Source organism: Balaenoptera physalus (assembly GCF_965194825.1).
Source record: "Balaenoptera physalus genome assembly, chromosome: 15".
In the NCBI taxonomy this organism is placed as follows: Eukaryota; Metazoa; Chordata; class Mammalia; order Artiodactyla; family Balaenopteridae; genus Balaenoptera; species Balaenoptera physalus.
This window is the reverse complement of record NC_138894.1, coordinates 16866119-16890055: the sequence shown is the minus strand read 5'-3', so window position 1 is coordinate 16890055 and position 23937 is coordinate 16866119. Positions and strand designations below refer to the sequence as shown.

The 23937-nt window shown below is 42.5% G+C and overlaps 1 protein-coding gene across 10 annotated transcripts in view; it reads left to right on the top strand.

The window, feature by feature from the left end:
• Window positions 1–22660, top strand: part of USP39 (ubiquitin specific peptidase 39) — a 29009-nt gene extending 6349 nt beyond the window's left edge. For 9 of the 10 annotated variants that reach the window (XM_082426810.1, XM_082426808.1, XM_082426813.1 and 6 more), the window contains 9 exons: window positions 889–1041; window positions 5578–5803; window positions 7424–7501; window positions 8394–8461; window positions 9211–9399; window positions 14440–14582; window positions 19382–19517; window positions 21219–21305; window positions 22152–22660. In XM_082426810.1, the coding sequence (XP_082282936.1) occupies window positions 889–1041; window positions 5578–5803; window positions 7424–7501; window positions 8394–8461; window positions 9211–9399; window positions 14440–14582; window positions 19382–19517; window positions 21219–21305; window positions 22152–22199 (1128 nt within the window). In that variant the 3' untranslated portion in view covers window positions 22200–22660. Of the gene's footprint in view, window positions 1–888; window positions 1042–5577; window positions 5804–7423; window positions 7502–8393; window positions 8462–9210; window positions 9400–14439; window positions 14583–19381; window positions 19518–21176; window positions 21306–22151 lie in introns of those variants that run through there. The other variant, XM_082426811.1, reaches the window with a different exon arrangement.
• Window positions 22661–23937: the final 1277 nt, after the last annotated feature.

The following is a 23937-nucleotide window of genomic DNA, read 5'->3' as shown; positions in this document are numbered from 1 at the left end:
GATACCAAGAGGTATACCAACTTCCGGCTACTTTTGACATGATGCTGCCAGAATGGCCAACATGTCCATCTGTGGGCTCTGGTTTGTGACCTGTGCCAAGAGTCACTGCACTTAAGTGGGGAGTATGGAAAGTCCTCTTGGGCTTTGATTACTGTTGGAACTGTTGATTATTGCTTTCCTTTTCAGCAGTGGCTGCATGTTCAATAGAGTTGAATGCTCTATTTATTAAGGAAAGCTTGGTGTTCAGAGTATTTGAAACACTCCTTACTCCACTTCATAAGTTTTATAACATTCTATTAAAGTTGAAGTTAAAGTGGTTAAGGACAGTATTTATAGACGGAGAAGCTGAAGGGAATTCAAGCTTTCAAAGTGAGTTAGTGGCGACCCCTGACCAGTGTGTGACATGATGACCCTCATAGCTCTAGGACAGGGAAGGTTCTGATCCTGCCCCTGCAGCCACAGGGAGTCCCGAGATCTCAGTCCTGCACAAATAGGAGGTGACACTCCTGCTCCCGCACCGGGCCCACGTGCTGGCTCTGTGTGAGGTCCCACCTGGGACTCAGACTCCTGCCTCCTGCAGACTTGAGTGTCCTGCAGCTTCTCCCTGTTGTTTGTCATGGGTTTGGCTGGACCTGCGGTCTGAGGAAAGGCCTGGGGTTCAGTGACTTTGGGTTAAACACAGAGATCACCTTCTAAATGAGCAGCGTGGAGCGGGCCCATTCCATGTTACCTCAGTCCTTAGACCTACTGTTGGAAGCCCTTTGGGTGGGTGGTGAGATGTTCACGACCAAAGTATCTTTTCTTTTGGCAGAAATTGCTGTTGCGGATATATCTTGTGAACTCTGTAGACTGCCCTAAAACAGCCTAGGATTTTCTCTTGCTTTGCAGTATGTGTTGAAGCCCACTTTCACAAAGCAGCAGATCGCTAACTTGGACAAGCAAGCCAAGTTGTCCCGGGCATATGATGGCACCACTTACCTGCCTGGTATCGTGGGCCTGAATAACATAAAGGCCAACGACTACGCCAATGCCGTCCTTCAGGTAGGTTGGAGGTGGGAACCATGAGGGAGGGGGTAACCCGGGAACACTGTGAAGCTTGGCTAAGAAACAGCTGCCTTCTGGTGGAGTGCAGTCGGGTGGTCCTCAGACTCCGAGTCTTGCCAAGGACTCTTCTTGGGTGTTTGTTCTGCACCAAGCAGAACATTCCTGTCTGCTTGAGGGGCTGCCGCCAAATGGTGGGCCTGTTCCAGCCTCTGGAGCTTCCAGGGAATGGGGGATGGAGCTGCGCAGGGCCTGCAGTACCAAGTAAGAGACACGTGAGCTAGATGATGCTTTTTCTTTTCATGGTGCAGATGTTCATTGTGTTGGCTCTGTGATGTCTCTGTCCTGCCCCTGTGCTGAAGTCCTGCAGTGGGAAAGACAGAAAGCCAAAGTTGTCCTGTTTGCAATTGTTTTGCTTTTTAAAAAAATTACATAAGTAATATGCGCATATTATAGAAAAATTAGAAAACGTTGGTAAGCATAAGAAAATAAATAATCATCCTACTTCACTCAAAAAAAATTGGTTAATAAAAACTATAAATAAGCAGTTGTGTAGGGGGAAGATATAGAAAGTATAAAACAAAAGCTTCATTCCTTTCTTTCCCTAGTACTCTGTCCTGGGATAGTTAGAAGTATAGAGACCTCCAGAACTTTATTCTAAACGCATGTACACACATGCATTATATCCTGTCATGTGGTAGTATTATGGTTTATTTTGTTATTTCCCAGTTGATACATAAAATTTCACTTGTCTTACATTTTTATTTCTGTTACCAGTGTTGCAGTGAGTATCCTATATATATAGTCTTGCATTTTTTGTGACACTGTTACATTTGTTATATTTATTTTCTGGACTTGAAAAATGCTCATATTTTTTAATCTATAAAGTAATGTAGTATGTATATGTATCTCTATTTTAACTTAAAAGCATATTATGAAATCAATAAATATTCTTGTGCAGCATCCTTAATGATTACATGTCAATCCATTTTGTTGAATTTAATTTATTTAACCTTCTCTTCTTGTATTAATGCACCTTGGGCCTAGATTCTAGGCTGTAGGGGGTTTGTAGCAATTTACAAACCCACCAGCAACACAAAAGGGTGTTTTTCTTTTTCTTTTTTTTTAAATTGAAGTATAGCTGATTTACAGTATTGTGTTAGTTTCTGGTATACAGCAAAGTGATTCGGTTATGCATACATATATATATATCTATTCTTTTTTATACTCTTCCATCATGGTTTATTACAGGATATTGAATATAGTTCCCTGTGCTATACAGTAGGACCCTATTTATCTATTTTATTTTATTTTATTTTTTCATAGATTTATTTATTTTTATTTATTTATTTATTTTTGGCTGTGTTGGGTCTTCATTGCTGCACATGGGCTTTCTCTAGTTGCGGCGAGCGGGGGCTACTCTTCATTGTGGTGTGCGGGCTTCTCATTGCGGTGGCTTCTCTTGTTACGGAGCACAGGCTCTAGGTGCGCGGGCTTCAGTAGTTGTGGCACGCAGGCTCAGTAGTTGTGGCTCGCGGGCTCTAGAGCACAGGCTCAGTAGTTGTGGCACACAAGCTTAGTTGCTCTGCAGCATGTGGGATCTTCCCGGACCAGGGCTTGAACCCGTGTCCCCTGCATTGGCAGTCGGATTCTTCACCACTGTGCCACCAGGGAAGCCCTTATCTATTTTATATGTAGTGGTTTGTATCTGCTAATCCCAGACTCCTAATTTATCCCCTCCCCCACCCTTTTCCCTTTGGTAACCGTAAATTTTCTGTCTGTGAGTCTGTTTCTGTTTCATGGATAAGTTCATTTGTGTTGTGTTTTAGATTCCACTTGTAAGTGATATCATATGGTATTTGTCTTTCTCTTTCTGGCTTATTTCACTTAGTATGATAATCTTTAGGTCCATCCATGTTTCTGTAAAAGGCATTATTTCATTCTTTTTTATGGCTGAGTAATATTCCATTGTATATATGTACCACATCTTCTTTATCCATTCATCTGTTGGTGAACATTTAGCTTGTTTCCATGTCTTGGCTGTTGTAAATAGTGCTTCTATGAATATTGGGGTGCATGTGTTTTTTCGAATTATAGTTATCTCCAGATATATGCCTAGGAGAGGTATTGCTGGATCATACAGTAGCTCTATTTTTAGCTTTTTAAGGAACCGCCATACTGTTCTCCATAGTGACTGCACCAATTTACATTCCTACTAACAGTGTAGGAGGGTTCCCAAAAGGGTGTTCTTCATCTTGCATTGTCACTGTTACCACTGAAAAAAACTTTTTCCATTTTTTTTTAATGTATTTTATTTATTGATTTTTGGCTGCATTGGGTCTTCGTTGCTGTGTGCAGACTTTCTCTAGTTGCGGCGAGCGGGGGCTACTCTTCGTTGTGGTGCGTGGGCTTCTCATTGTGGTGGCTTCTCTTGTTGCGGAGCACGGGCTCTAGGCACGTGGGCTTCAGTAGTTGTGGCACGCGGGCTCAGTAGTTGTGGCTCGCGGGCTCTAGAGCACAGGCTTAGTAGTTGTGGCACACGGGCTTAGTGGCTCCGCGGCATGTGGGATCCTCCTGGACCAGGGCTCGAACCCATGTCCCCCGCATTGGCAGGCAGATTCTTAATCACTGCGCCACCAGGAAAGCCCAACTTTTTCCATTTTGATAGGTATCTCCATTTTAATTTACTTTTTCAAAATTCACTTCTAAAGTTGATTCTTATATTTTTTCATGAGTTTTTGGGACTTATGTGCTCATTTTTCTATTAGTGGTCCATTTTATTGAGGATTAAAAGTATACATATATATATTGGCCTTTTTTTTGCATATGTTGCACATAATTTGTTCTAGTTCTTTTTTGGCCTTTAAACTTTGTTTGTGGTATTTTTGCATGAAGAATTTGGTAAAAAATAGTAAAAGTATATCTGTGAATTTTGGTGTCTGCCATTGGTGTCATGCCTGGTCCCTGGAGAGGTCAAATTCTTAGGTGGAGAGAGACTTTGCGGACTGTTTCTCTTACAGCCTCTCGTGGCTTTGTGAAGACTGTTACAGGATGGACAGATAGGATTTGAATATGGGCAGGGCAGTTAGTTTTGGCTTTGTGATGGGTTTCAGTCCCCATAGGAAGTTCTCTTTATTTATACAAATAAGTAGATCACCTGGCTCTGTAGCGCAATGGATAGTACATTGGACTTCTATTTATACAAACAAGGAGATGCACAAATCCTTTGTGATGTTTCCACTAAAATGGGATTGAATGGACCAAGTACTCCATCTGGAGGCGGAATAATTTCTCTCCAAGGACACCTACTGCTTGTATTGTTGCTGAAACCAGAGAGCAACCTCTCTCCACAGCATGGATAACCAAGAATTAGTATAAACTATCCATATGCTTCTCCTTTTTTGAGAGTAACTCTAAGCAGGAAATCCTTGTTTCTTCAGCTGAGCTAAGCTTGTAGGGGCTTTCCTGATCACCTCTGTCGTTATCCTGAGTTGCATCCTGAGTTATCTTCCCCAGACATGTGGGTCTTCCCCAGAGACACCAGGGTTTATTGTGTTTAACAGCATCCTCCTATCCTTGCTAAAGGAATTACCTTGTCAAAGAAAGTTGTGCTCATGGTAAGCATAGCACTGACGAGGATTCATGAACCCATCAGGAGGGACCTATGGGGAGACTGTGCATTTATTTAGGGTCTGTTCCGTGGTCTCCTTTCCAGTTTCATAACTCACACTAATAAGCACGTGTTTCTTCTTGAACTAACATGGCTGGTCTTTATCTTTTTGCTTAATGAGATAAAATTAATTTTTGTTCTCTTAAACCTTTTGACTATTTTCCATCATAACAGAGTACATTCATTTTTATATGCAGTTGTATCGTTTTGTTTTGTTTTCTTTTTTTTTGGCCGTGCCACACAACATGCGGGATCTGAGTTTCCCAACCAGGGATCAAACCTGTGCCCCCTGCAGTGGAAGTGCAGAGTCTTAACCACTGGACCACCAGGGAAGTCTCTGTATCGTTTTATTACCACCCTCTCAATACCGCATTTGGGGAACACACCAGGTTTTACTAAGATGTTTTTCATATTGTTTTAATGTACAGTTGAGAGATGGGGGAACTGTGGTCTCCAGATAGTTCTCTCTGCCCCAACCAAATACATGGTAAAGAAAGAGTATTTGGGTTTCTAGCCTTCAGTTCCTGTGAATCCAAACATAGTCACAGGTCTAATTAGAGTAAACAGAGGAAATTATTAATTAAATTGGTCAGCAGATAGGGATTTGAATACCTTTATTTTAAAACTCCTTTGTTATACCCACGTTAGCAGAGTGTCTGCAGAACTGAACTTTCTATGAAACTCACTATAAAGGATGTTTCTCTAATGTGAACTCTGGGGGGGATTCTCTGGGAGTGCATTTGCTTCTGATTTTTTAAGACATCACAGGCACAGTTCTATTAGAAGAACTTTAGGTGGACGAGCTTGGCTCCCAGGGGTCCTGAAGAAGGGCTGTGGAGTAATCCGAGTGTTTGTTTGATTTCCAGGCTCTGTCTAACGTTCCTCCTCTCCGGAACTACTTCCTGGAAGAAGACAATTATAAGAACATCAAGCGTCCTCCCGGGGATATCATGTTCTTGTTGGTCCAGCGTTTTGGAGAGCTGATGAGAAAGCTCTGGAACCCTCGAAATTTCAAGGCACATGTCTCTCCCCATGAGATGCTTCAAGCTGTCGTCCTTTGCAGCAAGAAGACTTTTCAGATCACCAAGCAAGGTAAGGAAGGAGTAATTCATGTTTTCTGACTTTAGGGCAACACAGCTAGTTTGATGAGCACATTTACTTCCACTTTGCTGTGAACCTGACAGTAGCCGGAGCGAGTGTCCAGTGCATAGTGTGGTTAGGTTCCTCACTCTTCCTTCCTCAGCCTGCCCTGCCCAGAGTCCCAAGCGATTTCAGCTGGATAGAAAGTCTGTCTGCTTTGGTGAACTAAACTCTACGACTCAGGAAAACCAGGAGGCTGGGAAAGGCACCAGCCCATGTTAAGCGCCTGCCACTTTTGGTTCTCATTTTGCCATGTTGCAGACTAGAATATTCTATTTTGACTATTTTTATCCCTCCAAACTCAATTAGTTATTGCCACATGAGTAGCTCTTAGTACCTGTATCTGATATGATATTCTCTAGCATCCAGGTCAGTTGATTCACCATTCACTCATGGTGCTAGTAGGTTTTAATGCTACCAGGATAAGAAACACAGTTTTTTCTTCCAGGAGCTCCTATTCTAGTGGGGAAGATAGTAACGTAGAAAGATGATTACAGGGTGTTAAGTGCTGTGATAGAGGAAGCACAGCATGCTATGGGAGGGAGCACAGAGTAAGGATGCCCGTCGAGCACATGGGAGGTGGGCTGGGGGTCAGAGTGAAGGAAGAGACACCTCAGTTTTAGGTAGCGGGGAGACAGGGTGGGGTTGGGCATTCCAGGTAGAGAGGACACTGGACAGGAGCATGGAGGTGCCTGGTGCAGAGAGAAGACTGCATGTGGCTGGACCCTTGGATCCAATGATGAGAGCCGAGGTGGACCAGGTGTTGGGTTTATACGCCACTATAGGGAGGCTGGATTACATCCTGATAACAGTGGGGAGTCAGTGAAGACTTTTAAGTAAAGGTATGCCTTCACATTTTTGTTTTGAAAGCATTCTGGCGGAGGAGTGACTTAAAAGGGAAGTTCAGTAATGGCTTTTTAAATTTTTATTTTAATTTAATTTTTTTTTTTTTTTTAATATTTGGCCATGCCGCATGGCTTGTGGGATCTCAGTTACCCGACCAGGGATTGAACCAGGGCCACAGCAGTGAAAGTGTCAAGTCCTAACCACTAGACCAGCAGTCAGTCCCCAACCTTTTTGGCACCAGGGAACGGTTTCGTGGAAGGCAGTTTTTCCACGGACGGGGGGCGGGAGGGTGGTGGGTGGTGGTTCAGGCTGTAGTGGGAGCGATGGGGAGCAGCAGATGAAGCTTCCCTCGCTCGCCCGCCACTCGCCTCCTGCTCTGCGGCCCGCTTCCCAACGGCGGTCCTCGGCCCAGGGGTTGGGGACCCCTGCACTAGACTACCGGGGAACGCCCGGTCACGGCTCTTGATGGGTGATGAGACTCAGGTTTGGAATAGAGATGATAATCGAAGATTTTGGTTGAACCAGAGAGCCAAGGGGAAGAGTAGAGATCAGAAGGCTGGAGTGCCAGCGTGTAGTGGCCAGGTAGAGGAGGATGCCCAGGGGACGGGTGGCGTGGCCGGAGAGGAAGGAGAAACACTGAGAATGTGGAGTCATGCCAACCCGCGTGTGGTTTGGACTATCGTACTGTCTCCCAGCTTTGACGTACCATCTTTCTTTCTTTTCCAGGGGATGGAGTCGACTTTCTCTCCTGGTTTTTGAATGCTCTACACTCGGCTCTGGGGGGCACAAAGAAGAGAAAAAAGAGTAAGTCATGTTATTTTGTGAAAGGGAGCACTTTTTTGTTTGCTTCTTTTAAAAAACGCTTTGCAGCTTCCCATCCTTTTCTTCTTACCTGTTTATCTTTTTGTGTTAGGGTAGTGTCTCTGTATATATGGGCTAAATCTTGTTCCTGAATGGTTTCCTCTCCATTTTTCTTTATTAGAATATGGTTATATCTCATGGCATTTTTAATAAGTGGAAATGGCTATATAATTGTGCTCTAGAAATCCTGACCCAGTTTCAAACTGAGGGGCCGGGCAGCATGTTGTAGACATGCTAGTGGTGCCAGAGTGAGGGCTTGGTGGGCGGATTGCCTGGCTTGTAATTTGGTGGAACCGACTAAAAGCTCGTCCCTCGCCCTGAGCGTGTACTTGGGGAGATGAGGCTGGCCACTCTATAGATTCGCAGACCTTGAGTCTCTGTGTTTCTTAGCATCCAGGTTGGCTTAGCACTAGCTAGACATTTTTCATGAATGCCAAAAATAACTCTTAGCTTAGAGACTGCTGAACCAGGTGAATAATTTTGGAGACCTAATGCAGTTTTCTTCTTTCTGTGTTCTGATGGTGTTGGTTTCTTCATGTGGGATTGTGGCCTCGTGCTTTTTCTATCACATAGCCCTGCCACCTCTTCAGGTATCTTCAGCCTGTGCGCCCCATCTCTCTTGGGAAGAAGATAGACATAAAATAATTATTTACACAAATACTTATAAAGGTATAATTTAGTGGTATATGTTACAAAGGTTCTTCTGTGCTTAGTGAGAGCTTTGGGTCTTATGCTGGAAGATGCTGGTTTATTTCAGAAATTTAGGAGTTAGGACTGTATTTTGGAAATGCTTTCCAAACTGACAGAATTTGCATTTTGATTTCTGTTTGTACAGCTATTGTGACTGATGTTTTCCAGGGTTCCATGAGGATCTTCACTAAAAAGCTTCCTCATCCTGATTTGGTGAGTGGCTTGAACTGAGTTTTGGGCCGATTTATATCACCTGAGGGGATTTAGGGTTGACAGAGAGATGCTTAGATAACTGGTACAGCCTTTTGCTCCAGGAAGAGGTTCTACAGTACACCTGCCAAGTGGCACTTCCCCTAGGTTCCTGTTGCACCAGTGTGCTTAAGTTTGGGAGGTAGTGGTTGGATATACAGTTGACCTTTGAACAACACAGGTTTGAACTGCACTAGTTCACTTATACATGGATTCTTTTCAATACATAAAACTACTACGTTTACATTTAGCAGTTGGTTGAATCCGAGGATGCGGAATCTGTGGATATGGAGGGCCGACTATAGGACTTGAGCATCCGTGGATTTTGGTATCCAAGGCAGCTCCTGGAACCAACCATAGATACCGAGGGATGACTGATTTCAGTGTTCTGGCCACTGGGTGGTGCTGGCGTGTTTTTTCCAGAAAGCTCAGATAAGCTTTCTAGATCATCTAAAAACTAGATGAGTTTTTAAAAGAGTCTGGTAAAGAGTCTGGTATTTAAATAAAATCTCTCTGAAGATGGAAGCCCGGTTTTTGCATTAATCTAAACAGGTACAACTGCACGTGAAAGTGCCCATTCTCTTGGGCACCCCTCTTGGTTCACTTCAATATTAAATGAAGTAAATGTAACAGAAACATCGTTTCTTTCCACCTGTGGTGTTCTCCACTCTGCTCACACTCCTTCCCTCCTTTTGCTTCTCCCTCACTGCTAGCCAGCAGAAGAAAAAGAGCAGCTGCTCCATAATGATGAGTACCAAGAGACGATGGTGGAGTCCACGTTTATGTACCTGACGCTGGACCTTCCTACTGCCCCGCTCTACAAGGACGAGAAGGAACAGCTCATTATCCCCCAGGTGCCGCTCTTCAACATCTTGGCCAAGTTCAACGGCATCACTGAGAAGGTAGCCCATTAGCACACCTGCCCTGCTGATACCCCTTTCTCTCTCTTGACGTTTTTCTTTTTATACTTGGAAATTGCCACATGTATGTAATGCGTTTATTTTAAAGTGTATTGTGTTTATTGGGCCTCCCAGGCTTCCTGGTGTTTCACCCCCACCTCTTAACTTGAGTTACAGTGCCTTTGGGTAGTATGGAGAAAGGAAGGGGGTATTTAGGATAGTAGAAACTCACGAAAGTACGAAAGACTCCCGTCTTTTAAAAAACAGGACATCAGTATTAAAGTGGAAAAAGAACAGAACTAAAATACAAATACAATGAAAAAATTTATTCTTATTCTACCATCGCTCTGCATCAAGTTAAAGGTTTCTTTTTATCTGCTGAGTTAACTGTTTCTTGGTTTAATTCCCTTCTTCATCCTAGACAAATTTAATCCTTTTTGATTCTTTTAAACTTTTTAACTTTTGTTCTTTTTTTTTAACTTGATGCCTCATTCCAAACCCTTTCTGCTCTCTTTTTTAGTTAAGGTTCATTGGTTTTCAGATAGTAAATGCCCATTTCTCCCCCCTACTCCCATCCCCTCCTCTCGCTCTCTCTCACACATGCACATGTACACGCACACGCACACGCACACGCACACGCATAGGCTAAAATATCTAGCCTGTTTCTTAGGCTCATTTCATTTTGGGGAGGCAAGAGACCTTGGGGCTCATCTAGTTCAGTTTATTTTATTTGGTTTTAGTTTATATTGGTTTTAAATGACAGAGCTGGGGATTTTTTCATCTGACTTTTTCAACTATGCCACATGGTCCCTATTATTACTGTGTGTTCAAATTTAAGTAATATTAAGATTCCCGTGGACCTTCAGTATTGATTTAAATTTATTGTTATTATAATATTACTTAAATTAGTATAAACATCAATGTTGGTATAAGCTTTTTATACCTACAGCTTTTAGGCACGTATTAAATTATAACAAACTTTTATACAAACAAAACTTTGAAACCAATACAATTGGTTAATAGTGCTCTTGTAATGTGAGTTTAGCTAAAACCTTGCTGTGTGAATGTGGTACTGATGTACAGGGTGAAATCCTTCCCCCCAGTATTTTCTCTTAAATTCCAGAGAAACCTTTTCAAGTTAGGCTATGACATCATTTAGGTGTTAAATCTGTCTATCCTTCACTACTCTGAGATAGTTAAAAATAGTGCCTCTTGATGTCAACTTGTTCATAGACACAGATGTGGGCAGTGAAATCTCTTGGCATTTACTTGATTAAAAATTTTTCTTTGCTTTTAGCACAGTATTTTATTTCAGTCACGCAGAGATGAGTTACTTCATATCACCAAAAAGACATTTTTTTCCAATAGTGCTTATACCCTTAAATGATCAGAAATTTACTTAAAAGAAGGTGTGGCTGTGGTATGTGTGCTAGAGCTGGAAAGTTTTTATTTCTCCAGCGCTGTCAGGTTACTCATCATGTGGCAAGGGAACTTAGTTTTTTAAAAAGTAGCAGTTCTGGGCTTCCCGGGTGGCGCAGTGGTTAAGAATCTGCCTGCCAATGCAGGGGACATGGGTTCAAGCCCTGGTCTGGGAAGATCCCACATGCCGCGGAGCAACTAGGCCCATGAGCCACAACTACTGAGCCTGCGCGTCTGGAGCCTGTGCTCCGCAAGAAGAGAGGCCGCGATAGTGAGAGGCCCGCGCACTGCGATGAAGAGTGGCCCCCGCTTGCCACAACTAGAGAAAGACCTCGCACAGAAACGAAGACCCAACACAGCCAAAAATAAATAAATAAATAAATAAATAAATAAACCACACACACACAAAAAAAGTAGCAGTTCTATGGAGATACAGTTCACAGCACCATATAATTAAGCTATTTAAAGTTTACAGTTCAGTGGTTTTTTCCTACATTCACAGATCTTTGCAGCCACCACCAGAGTCAGCTTTAGAACATTTTCATCATCGATGTTTTTAATCGCCCTTTAGTTATCATTCCAACCCTCTTGTCTCCCCCAGCCCTAGACAACTGCTAATCTACTTTCTGCCTTTATAGATTTGCCTCTTCTGGACATTTCATATAATATGTGGTCTTTTGTGATTTGCTTCTTTCACTTAGTATAGCGTTTTCAGGGTTCATTCATGTTGTAGCATCTATCAGTACTTCATTCCTTCTTGCAGCCAGATAATATCCCATTGTATGAATACACCACATTTTGTTTATTCATTCATCAGCTGATGGACATTTGGAGTTGTTTTCACCTTTCTGCTGTTATGAATAATGCTACTATAAATACCAGTCTACAAGTTTTTGTGTGGACATGTTTTCATTTCTCTTGGGTGGGTATTGGGGAGTGGAATTGCTAAGTCATATGGTAACTCTCATGGTTAGCCATTTGAAGAACTGCCAGACTGTTTTCCAAAGTGGCTGCACTATGTTATATTCCTACCACCAGTGTATGAGTGTTCCAGTTTCTCTACATCTTCACCAATGTTCGTTATTGTTCATCTTCTAGATTATAGGAATCCTAGTAGGTATGAAGTGGTATCTCAGTATGGTTTTGATTTGTATTTCCATGATGACTAATGATGTTAACCATTTTTTCATGTGCTCATTGGACATTTGCATATCATCTTTGGAGAAATGTTTATTTAGATACTTTGTGCATTTTTAAAATTAGGTTATTTATCTATTTATTATTATTGAGTTGTAAGAATTCTGTATATAATCTAGATACCAGTCCCTTATCAAATGTATGATTTGCAAATATTTTCTCCCATTCTGTGGCTTGCATTTTCACCCTCTTGATAGTATCATTTGAGGCATAAAAGTTTTAATTTTGTTGAAATACTGTCTAGTTTTTCCTTTATAGTGTGTGCTTTTGTTGTCATATGTAAGAATCCATTGTTAAATCCTGGGTCATGAAGATTTACTCTTGTGTTTTCATCTAAGACTTTTGTAGTTTTAGCTCTTACATTTCAGGCCTTTAATTCATTTAAAGTAAATTTTAGTATATGGTATAAAGTACAAGGTCCAACTTTATTCTTTTGCATATGACTGACTGTCTGGTTGTCCTAGTACTATTTGTTGAAAAGACTATTCTTTTCGCATTGAATGGTCTTGGCACCCTTGTTGAAAAATCATTTGACCATAGACACATGGGTTTATTTCCGGACTCTCAATTCTATTCCATTGACGTATATGTCAAGACCACAGTCTTGGTTATTACTGCTTTGTAGTTAGTTTTGAAATCAGAAACCGAATCCTCCGACTTTGTTCTTTTTCAAGATAGTTCTGGCTATTTTGGGTTCCTTGCGATTCCTTGCACGTTCAAATTTGAGGATCAGCTTCTGGATTTCTACAAAGAAGCTAGCTGGTATTCTGACAGGGATTGTGTTGAATCTGTAGATTAGTTTGGCGATTATTGCCATCTTAATAATAGAAGTCTTCTGATTCATAAACATGGGATGTTTTTCTATTTATTTATCTTCTTTAATTTCTTTCAACAATGTTTTATAGTTTTCAGAGTATGTTTTGAACTTCTTTTAAGGTTATTCCTAAATATTTTATTCTTTTTGATGCCATTATAAATGGAGTTGTTTTCTTAAGTTTAGTTTTGGATTGTTAATTGCGTGTGTGTAGAAATACAGTTGATTTTTGTATATTGATTTTGTAGCCTGCAACCTTGCCAGACTTTTAAAGTGGATTTCTTAGGATTTTCCACATACAAGATCATGTCATCTGCAAACAGAGATAGTTTTATTTCTTCCTTTCCAATCTGGATGCTTCTTATTTACTTATTTAAGTTTTGTTGCCTAATTGCTCTGGCTGGAATCTCTAGTACAGTGTTGAATAGAAGTAGTAAATGCAGACATCCTTATGTCGTACCTGATCTTAAGGGAGCACACCCAGGCTTTCATCAGCAAGTATGATGTTAGCTGTGGATTTTTCATAGATACCCTTCATCAGGTTGAGAAAGTTCTTTCTATCTGTAGTTTACTGAGTGTTTTTCTCATGATAAGGTGTTGGATTTTGTCAGATGCTTTTTTGTGTCTGATGAGATGATTGTATAGTTTTCGGTTATTGCTATTTATTGCCTTATTATTTTATTAATATGAAATGGTACATTACATTAATTGATTTTTGGATGTTAAGCTACCTTTGTATTCCTGGATAAATCATACTTGGTCATGTATAATTGGTGTATAATTCTCTGTTGTTGTTTATGTTGGAATTGGTTTGCTAGTATTTTGTTGAGGATTTTGGCATCCATATTCATAGAAATATTGATCTGTAGTTGTCTTTTCTTGTGATGTGACGCTCCAGAGAGTGATGGTGTCATTGGTATTTCCTCTCTGATTATGATTAGTCTGTCATTCCTATCTCTTAGTTTTTACTGTGCTACATTGTGTTTGTGTTAAGGAAAAGTAAATATATGTTCACTAGCTTTTAAGCCTCTTGGGCTGAGGAGAATGTCCTGGGCCCCCACCACTCCATCCCCTCAAACGTGCTGAGTGAGGCCTCAGTAAGTGTTGCCCACCAGATCGCACCTGACCCACCAGTCTCGGGGCCTTTGAGGAGGAAGGAACGTGGGATGTCAGTTGACAGCTCTGCTGGAAAGCCCTCAGTGATGAGGGGCTCCTCGCTGCCTCATAAGTGCCTGTTCCACAGCGCATGCGTCTAATGGTCAGGAAGCTCTTCTTTATTTTGAATTAAGTGAGACTCTCATGGTTTTTAAATTCTGAGCTTTTAGCAAATCCTCTTTTTCACTTGACATTTTTGTTTTCCTTATAGAAAGGAATATCCATGTTACTATGGTTGGAGTTCAACAGTAAGATTGTGTGCTGGCTGAAATGCAACCCACAGTTGAGGTATTTTAGCCGTAGCTAAACAGCTATTCCTCAGCCTTGTAGGTGGTTTCTGGGATCAGGTGTCTTCCGAATTCTACATGTAAGGCAAAATTATATTAAAAAACCCAAAACAAGCCAAAACAAAACTCATGTCCCTGCTCTAATTTGATAATTTTCTTTTCTCTCTCTAGGAATATAAGACTTACAAGGAGAACTTTCTGAAGCGCTTCCAGCTCACCAAGCTGCCTCCATATTTAATCTTTTGTATTAAGCGATTCACTAAGAACAATTTCTTTGTGGAGAAGAATCCGACTATTGTCAACTTCCCTATTACGTGAGTGTTCCCCTCCTTCACTTCCTCTTAGGGGGCATGAGCTTGAATTTCTTTTTATATCTTTGTGCCACTCTTAGTTTTGGACTGTCTTAGTTGGAGATTGCAAGGCACCTACCTACACTACATAAGTTAAGGGTTTTTATTGGAAGGATAGAGATATTTCAGGGGCCTCAAAGATGGATGTTTCCCTGGAGGCAATTCCTCTTTTATCTTCTCTCCTGTTGCTTGCTGGGAATTGTAGTCTTTCAGTAAAGGGAAGAACAGTTGGTAAAAGTAGGGTAGGACAGGTAGGATTCTCCTGGCTTTGAAGATAATCCTGAGCAGTTAGTCTGTCCATCTGTTTGCTGGTCATTGCATCTTGTATGCTGTAGTTAAGGGTGGAGAGTGGGGATGACTCTAGATTTGTCTTGCTTTCTTGGGGCCCTACTACCTTATTTCTTCCCTAGAGGATAAAGTCTGAAATGTGTTCAGTTTCTCCCTATTGATGAGGAAGGTATACATTTTGATGTATAGTCTTATTTTTAATTGACCATGCAGTTGTCCTTTTGCAAACATTTATGAGTGTTCTAATGGGAAACTTGGAGGAGTCGCAGAAGGCTCCTGCACGACCCTTTTGGGGGTAGACAGTTGGTTTCCAGTTCTCAAGCGACATGGTTTTTCACACTCTGAAGATGATCTCTCTGAGAACCCGGAGAAGCCTGGTGGCAGGGCTGGCGGGGAGAAATGTGGGTCTGTGTGTGGGCGTTTAGATAAGGTAAGAGCGGAGCCCTAAGGTGGTTTCTTACTGAGAACGATTTGGATGGATGGATGATAGGATTACCATGCTGTAATAGCTCAGGAGTGTGGTGTTTTTAAACCTCAGAAAGTAGTTTGGGAGCTGTAATGGGCAAATGTTCATCTTCTTCTCTTGTCTTTCTACCTCCATCGCCTCCATTTTCCAGATGCCCAGACTGTTCCAGGACTGCCAGTGTTCTCCTTTGAAAATAGTACCGGTTTTTTTTTTTTTTTAATAAATTTATTTATTTTATTTATTTATTTTTGGCTGCCTTGGGTCTTCGTTGCTGCGCGCAGGCTTTCTCCAGTTGCAGTGAGCAGGGGCTATTCTTCTTTGCGGTCGCGGGCTTCTCATTGCAGTGGCTTCTCTTGTTGTGGAGCATGGTCTCTAGGCGCGCAGGCTTCAGTAGTTGTGGCGCTTGGGCTTAGTTGCTCCGCGGCATGTGGAATCTTCCCGGACCAGGGATCGAACCCGTGTCCCCTTCTTTGACAGGCGAATTCTTAACCATTGCGCCACTAGCGAAGTCCCAGTACCGGTTCTTAATTCTGTGTAGTGTTTAAGAGGGTAACAACTAAAATTAAAGAAGTCTGAGTTCTGTGCCGTCCTAGCCATGTGGCCTTGGGCAGGTCATTTGCATATTCTCTCCTGGATTAAATGAGAAGCTTGGACTAGATGAGCCCTAGGGGTCCTTCCAGGTGTAACATTTTATTGTTTCTGGTTCCATCATCACCAGGACTCTGAGAACAGTGAGAGGTGAGGAGAGAAAAGCTTTGTAGTTAGGATTACAGGAGAACTTCTTTTTCTCTTTTCACACACTTTTCATCCTGTTCTTCTCTAGTATCATGTTTGTGTGACAAGTAGAATGAAATCGGGGGACATGAAGGCCAGCTCTCTGCCAACTTGCGTAGGACCACAGAGAGGCTTTCCTTGAAAGTCTGTGGATCAGAGTTTTAGTTCAGAACTGGGCTTTTGTGAATTGCCACAGTCACCAGTTTGTTCCTGGAAGGAAGGAGCGCCCTTGATTCCAGGGCAGCTCCAGAGGAAGGACTATGTGTTGGTGGTAGTTCCTGCTCAGTCACCACAGAAATTTCCTTACTCCGGCAGTTTCTTTTATATTGGACCTGGAGTATGTTTATTTTGCCACCAGTTGCATTTGGATTTTTGGTAACTGTGACTTCGGTAGTTTGTCTTTCAGAAAGCTTTGGAGAAGTTGAGAAAAAGATTACATCTCAACCAATCAGCCTTTTAGAGAACATCAAACTGTGTGACTGATTCTGGAAACCTGTACTTTAATTACTTTGTGCACTGTCATTACTTTTAGACTAATATGGTTCTAGGTTAGCCAAGGTCCCTGCTTCTTGAAGAGGACCCTTATCAGACCTAATTCTTCTCCTGTGTTTTATTCATAACACATCTTCTTTTTACCAGAGATTGATCAGACTTGCAGGGATTAGGGACCCTCTGCTCATTTGGAGATAGGGTTTCTGGAGCACAGGTTTCAAGTTTCACTTCCAGCCAGTTAGGTGGTCTCAAAATAGGACTGTTCTGATTGGCGGATGAGTATGGTTTGCTCCGTTGACTGTTTTCTAAAACAAAATGATTTAACATGTATTTATTCCCTTTTGTCACTTAAACAGTTTCGGTTCAGTCATGGAAACTTGAGTATAAATACTTCTGAAGATTTCTCTAGGACTCATTCAGAGAAGTCTGAACAGCCGTTGTTAAAGCTGAGAAGACAATACAAGAAGTCAGTTTTTGGCAGCCGGGAGGCATTTATAGAGCTCACATGGGTTTCCTCGGACTCATATCTAAATTTTCTTTTATCAGTGACTGTTTAGGGAATTCCGTGGTGGTCCAGTGGTTAGGACTCAGCACTCTCACTGCCAGGGCCCGGGTTTGACCCCTGGTGGGGGAGCCAGCATCCCTCAAGCTGCGTGGCGCGGCCACCAAAACAAAACAAAACACCCAACAAAAAGCAACAACGAATGTTTGATCTGTATGGGACACTGTCAGTCTGTAGAAATAAATAGCTATCTTGAACACACAGAAAGTTACATAATATAGTTAGAACAAAGTTGTTTATTAATACATGGTTTGCATTGAAAACTTTTTGTATTTTTGGAGAGATAATATATTCATAGTCTAAAATTCAAAAGGAGATACATATCTGGAAGTGACCACTGGATGTGACCACTATTAGCATTTATTGTAAATCCTTCTAGAGGTGACATTACTGTGTTTTGTGTTTTGAGTGGTAGCACATCAGGCAGTTCTACAGAGATTAGAAATAGGATATAACCTCTCTTATTCTACATTGTATTTAAATTTTTATAAATATTTGTAGGCTACAGAAGGTTATATTTTTCCTGAAAATAGTGTAGTTAGCATTCTCTTAATATTCATGTTAACTGTCAATCTACTTCCCTATTTAGCTATTTGAAAGATCTTAGTAATTGTCATGTAGTCTTCACAATAAGCATTTATTATATAGCTCTTGACTTCGTAATAACCGGTGTACATGTATATACTTCAACTGACAGAATTCAACAAATAAAACACAAAAGCAGGTTTTATTCTAAGTACATCAAGAATGCTTCTCTATATTTTAAAAAATGAATGCTCAGGTATTAAAAATAAATTTTATATTTCTAAGTCCCAGTTAAAGGAACCTAGTCAGTAGTTTCTTTTGGCAACCGGAACTGAGAAATTTGGAAGCTGTGGGGTAGCCAGTGTGGGTTCCATAAAGGAAAGAAAGCTGGGTGGGAAAAGAGTAAAGCTGATGTCAAAGCAGAAAAGAGGGCCGGTAGCTCTCGGATCTTGCTGCCTCTCCAGTGCTTGGTTTCAGCTGCATTTCCTAGTCTGAAACCCTTGAATAAATACCCCTTTTGTGCTTAAGCTACCTAGGGTGGATTTTTGTTACTTGTAACCTTTTGCTTATTTAACTAAAAGAAAAACAATCAAATAAAGAAGCAATGTTCCAGAAGATCAAAGAAAAAAATAAATTGGATTGATCTTCCTGGTTTGCCATATTGAAATTGTTACAGTGATTATATACAATGACAACCCACATGATCATGTGATCAGACTTTCATAGCCTAAGGCCAGAGACCAGGTGTCCCCTTGGCACTGCAGCTACAGCTGATTCCCAGATAGGGCAGAGGGTGAGGCGGTTACACTTGTTCTCATCTCAGAGGAGAAGGTGACTCTCATTCTCATAGAGGAGCCCTAGGTTATGTCACCTGCTTAAACTCAAACACAGCTCTGAGGTGGCAGAGCCCCGATTCCAGATCAGGTCTGAATGACTCCAGGCCCTGCACTTTTGACGGCTAGGCATGCTTTTTTTTAGATTTTTAAAAAATTTTTTATTTATTGATTGGTTTATTTATTTATTTATTTTGGCTGCGCCGGGTCTTAATTGCGGCACATGGGATCTTTTTTGCTGCATGCGGACTCTTAGTTGCAGCATGCATGCAGGATCTAGTTCCCCAACCAGGGATCAAACTCGGGCCCCCTGCATTGGGAGCGTGGAGTCTTACCCACTGGACCACCAGAGAAGTCCCTAAGCATGCTTTTATTTTTTACTTTTTTTTAATTTATTTTTTTAACATCTTTATTGGAGTATGATTGCTTTACAATGGTGTGTTAGTTTCTGCCTTAAAACAAAGTGAATCAGCTATACACATACATATATCCGCATATCTCCTCCCTCTTGCATGTCCCTCCCACCCTCCCTATCCCACCCTTCTAGGTGGTCACAAAGCACTGAGCTGACCTCCCTGTCCTAAGCATGCTTTTAAAGTGTGCTTTTCCCATAGAGCCAGTCTTTCCAGTTTGACTCATTTTTATGGCAGATTATATGAATTTCCACAAACCTGGGCTCCCATGGCTCTTCAAGCCCACCTAGATCCAGGGTCCTGAAATAGGGTTCCACAGCTTCAGGGCCCATTTGGGTAAGACAGTTAACCTCTACAGGGCTAACTTAGTAGGCTTTGTCTGATCTTCACTTTATTTTTATCATCATCAGAAATGTGGATCTGAGAGAGTACTTGTCTGAAGAAGTACAGGCAGTGCACAAGAATACCACCTACGACCTCATCGCCAACATTGTACACGACGGCAAGCCCTCTGAGGGCTCCTACCGGATTCATGTGCTTCATCATGTGAGTGGGGCTGACTTCTCATGGTGCAGTGGCAGGAGCAGGTGGGGTTCCTTTGGTATTTCAGAGGGCGCTCCTTTCAGTTTGCTCTTCCTTATCCTTGACTTTGGGATTCTGCAAGTAATAGAGCTGACAGTGGTCAGTTTAAGGCAATGGTTCTCAATTCTGTCTGCACATGGGACTCCCCTGTGGGCAGATTTTAGACTCCTGACACCTGGGCCACCCCAGGCCAGTTACGCAAGAACAACATAATTTGTGCCTGTTGGTTTTCAACTGGGCAGAGGCCAGGGATGCTGCTAAATATCTCACAGTGCACAGGCTGCCTGCGCAGCGAAGAATTTTCTGGCCCGAAGTGTCAGAGTTAAGACTGCATTAGATTATCTGGAGGTGGGAACCAGGCGTCATGGTGTTCTAAAGTTCCCAGGAGATTTCCAGTGTGCAGCCAAGATTGAGAAGCACTGTCCTAGACTAGAGCCTTACCACCTAAAGTGGAATCCTTGGACCCGCAGCACTGACATCATATAAGAACTCGTTACAAATCGCAAAATCTCAGACCCCTCCCACACCTCCTGAATCACAGTCTACATGTTAACAAGACCCTCTGATTGGTGTGAAATTAAAGTTTACAAAGCACTGGTGTGTAGGTTCCCTTTCAGCTAAAAAAATTTTGTGAATTTGCTGAAAATGGCTGAAACGCGCTTAAGCTATATTTGGTATCACACAGCTTACTAGCACAGATTGTTCTAATTTGATTAGTCTTCTGGGGCCGTGGGTTTAATAAAAACTAGCTCTGTCTGTCAAGCGCTTTGCTGTGTGCTAGACAGTATGCCACGTGCTCATGGATGTTCATCTCGTTTATATCCTTAAAACACACTTTCAAGATAGGTGTTAATACCGTCTTTTTACAAGTGAGGAACCTAGGCTCAGAGTTTGAATAATTTATCTGAAGTCAGTAGAGTTGGGATTTGAACCTAGATATTTGGTTTTACCAGGAATAGGGACTTGATTATGTGATCCTGAGCTTTTGTCGTGTTTCCTGTTCTGAACTACTGGAATATCCAGAATATCTGGGATATATCTGTCTTTGGCATTTCTTAGAAGTTTGGATGGGTGAGGCTGGTGAGCTTCCAGAAGTGCCTATGCCATAATCCAGAAACCTCTTTTCCCCCTTGTTTATGGAAGCATGAAGTAAGGTAGGTTTTGCGTATTTGCAGCACTGTTTTTTTAGGCCAAAGGAAACAGGTTAGTATGGTGGACAGTGTCCACCAAGGACACTTTTTCTTGACTAACTTGCTGTGTCCTCTGGGACGGGGGGTCGGAATGTCCACTTGTGGTTAACACTGCACCTCCTAAGTCAGTGTGTCTATTCCGTCACTTCTGAGCAGCAGGGAGACGTCTTAGGTGAGGAGTAGAGGGCTTCCTCTCCTTTCTCTTTATTGTCCTTAAAAGGCGTACAGTGTTTGAGACTCCATTGTACCTCAGGGAGTCCTCAGCAGGAATTGAGTTTGCCAAGATGAACATCCTAAAAAGTCTTTAAATTGAATGATGCCCAGCAGAGGCCATGCACCCTTTTACGTTCAGCTCTTGCTGGGTGATGGTCTAGTGACTATTCTGATTTTTCTAGCCTTCAGCTGTGATCCCTTCCCTCTTACACCCTTTCAGTTTCAGAGAGCAGACTAACCCAGCCCTTCGTACTCTCTGCAGGGGACAGGCAAATGGTATGAATTACAAGACCTCCAGGTGACTGACATCCTTCCGCAGATGATCACACTGTCGGAGGCTTACATTCAGGTGGGTTGGCCGCAGACTCCACGAGCACGGAGGATATAGAGTGTAGGTCCAGTGAGAGCAATGATTTGGGCGAAGGCACGGAATGGGATTGAGTTAGGTTGGGCGCCTTTTGACGTGCACCGGGGAGTGTGGTGGGACCAGATTATATGGCCCTTAAAGCCCAGGAGTGATCTTCAGGGAAGAGAAGGGTGGAGAAGCATGGAAGAGTGATGAGTGAGCAAGGAGGTTCTGCTTACGGTGAGCCAGGTTAGTTTTGCGAGTGTGGGGTCTGGTTTCAAGGAGGAAGAGCCCAGAACCATCCGGGCCGCCAGCTAGGAGTTGTCTCTGAAGCTTCCCCAGCCCCCCGGGCAAAGTCAGCACTCTTCGTGACCCCACCGCACTGTCTCCTGTCTTTGTGGAGCACCAGCTGGACTGGTTTAACTGTCCTCTCCGCTGGATTGGGAGGTCGTGGAGTAGAGTATCTCTGTCTTCTTTTTTTAACTGTCCTAGTAGCTGCAGAGAAGGAAGACTGAGGCTAAGAAGATGCTATAGCTTTGTAAAAAAGGAGGGAGACGCTGCTCGTTCCAGAGATCACTCTTTCCTTGGGGACTTTGTCTAAAGTTGCAGGTCTGACTATGAGTCACTTTTTAGCAAAGGAGTTTGGAATGGGAAGAGAAGGATGGGTAGAAAAGTGACAGTTGAATGAAAGGGAATTTTCTGAAAGATTATGAGTTAGTTTCAGGGGACTTAGCAAATACACAAGTGGGGTGATAGTTTGTCCATTGCCTAGTGCAGATTTAGGTACTTGATAAATATTTGTGGACTGAATGCCGGCTCCTAAATATCTATTGTATTCATTTCTTACAGATTTGGAAGAGGCGAGATAACGATGAAACCAACCAGCAGGGGGCTTGAAGGAGGCATCTAGAGCTTTGCTCCCAGGGGGCTTTGGCTGAAGACGGAAATACGAATACTGAGCACAGGCTGATGGCCCAGCCCCTGAGCCAGCCCAGGTTTTATGTGTCCTGGTTCACACCAGAGCATCCCCGGTCCTTCTGCCTAGGATGGCTCTGTGCTGTCACTCAGCTGGTCTTTGATCAATTTATTGTGGATGGATGCTCCTTTCTCCTTCCTGTCTGTCTCCCTTCTAGCAGGCCAGGACTCTTTTACAGATGTGTGTAATTTATTTCTGAATAGCTGGGAGTAGCTGAAGGACAAGATAGTTTTCTTCTAAGCATCAAAGCCTCAAGATTATAGGAATTAGAGCTTGAAACCAGTAACACCCTTCTTCCATCATAGGTAGATAGTTTTCTTATAGTTCTCTTCATTTCTTGGTGTGTGTTTTGGTATGGATTAAATATTTTCCTGTTTTTAAACCAGCCTCTTGTTTCATATCCTTCCCTTAGGCTACTGCCTAAGGGGAGGATTTAAAAAAAAAAAAAATCCTCACAAACTGTCTACCTTATAGTCTGTCATCTGGTGGACATCATGCTTGTCTCTTCCTGTCAGCCTGTGGGTGGTGTGTCAGTTTAGGATGCATTTATCTCTAAGTAACAAAATATCTGACTGAAAGAGATAAATTATTATTGGGCTTAACTAGAAGTCTGGAGGTGGGTGGTTTCAACCTGCGGTGCAGGGCTGTGTGAGGAAAGAGGGAGGGAAGGAGGTAGGAAGAGCATCTGACTGCAGTGCAATTCTGAGAACCTCTCAGCCAGGCCGGTGGGAAGCCTGGAGCACGGAAGAATCGAGCAGAAGTGGTTTTCGGCAAGCTCATTGATTAGGAGCTGCCTGGAGGAAGGGTGGCCTTGGCCTGGGCACTGTGGCAGACCTGAAGATGTGGGAGATCTGAAGATACAGCCATTGGTGGCCGTCAGTCAGCTGAAGCGAGTTCTCTTAATGGGAGGTAGGAGCTGTGCACCTCTGGCTGCCACCCTTTCCTTCTGGGACACAATACAGTCATCCCTCGGTATCCTCAGGGGATTGGTTCCAGGACCCTCGTGGACACGAAATTCTGAGGAGGCTCAAGTCCCTTATATAAAATGGCATAGTGTTTGCATGTAACCTACACACATCCTCGCATATACTTTAAATCATCTCTAGATTACTTACGATGCCTAATACAATGTAAATGCTATGTAAATAGTCGCCAGCCATGTGGCAAGTTCAAGTTTTGCTTTTTGGAATTTTCTGGAATTTTTTTTCCAGAATATTTTCAATCTGAGGTTGGTTGAATCTGTGGCTGCAAAACCTGCAGATGTGGAGGGCCGACCGTACTGTCCTTATTTTCCTCTGCCTCTCTTACAGCTTCAGCATTCCTTTGCGGGCTCATCTTCCTCTATCCAGCCATTAAGAGTTGGGATCCCTCAAGACTCAGTGCCAGGCACTGTCTTCTCACTGTTTACTTTTTCCCTAGGCCATTTCAACTATGCCTGTGGCTTTACTTACCAGTTTAAGGGAGATGACTCCAGTCTTAATCCCAGACTCCTCTAAATTCTTGAACTTTAGAGCCAACTGCCCACTCGATATGGTTTGGGTGTCTTAAAGTCAACTCAAGCTCAACATTGTTCAAAACTGAGCTTGTGAGTTTTCTCCTCAATCGTGACCCCTTTCTGGAAGTTTCTGTGTAGGTGAAGGGTTCCCCTGTTCATCTAGT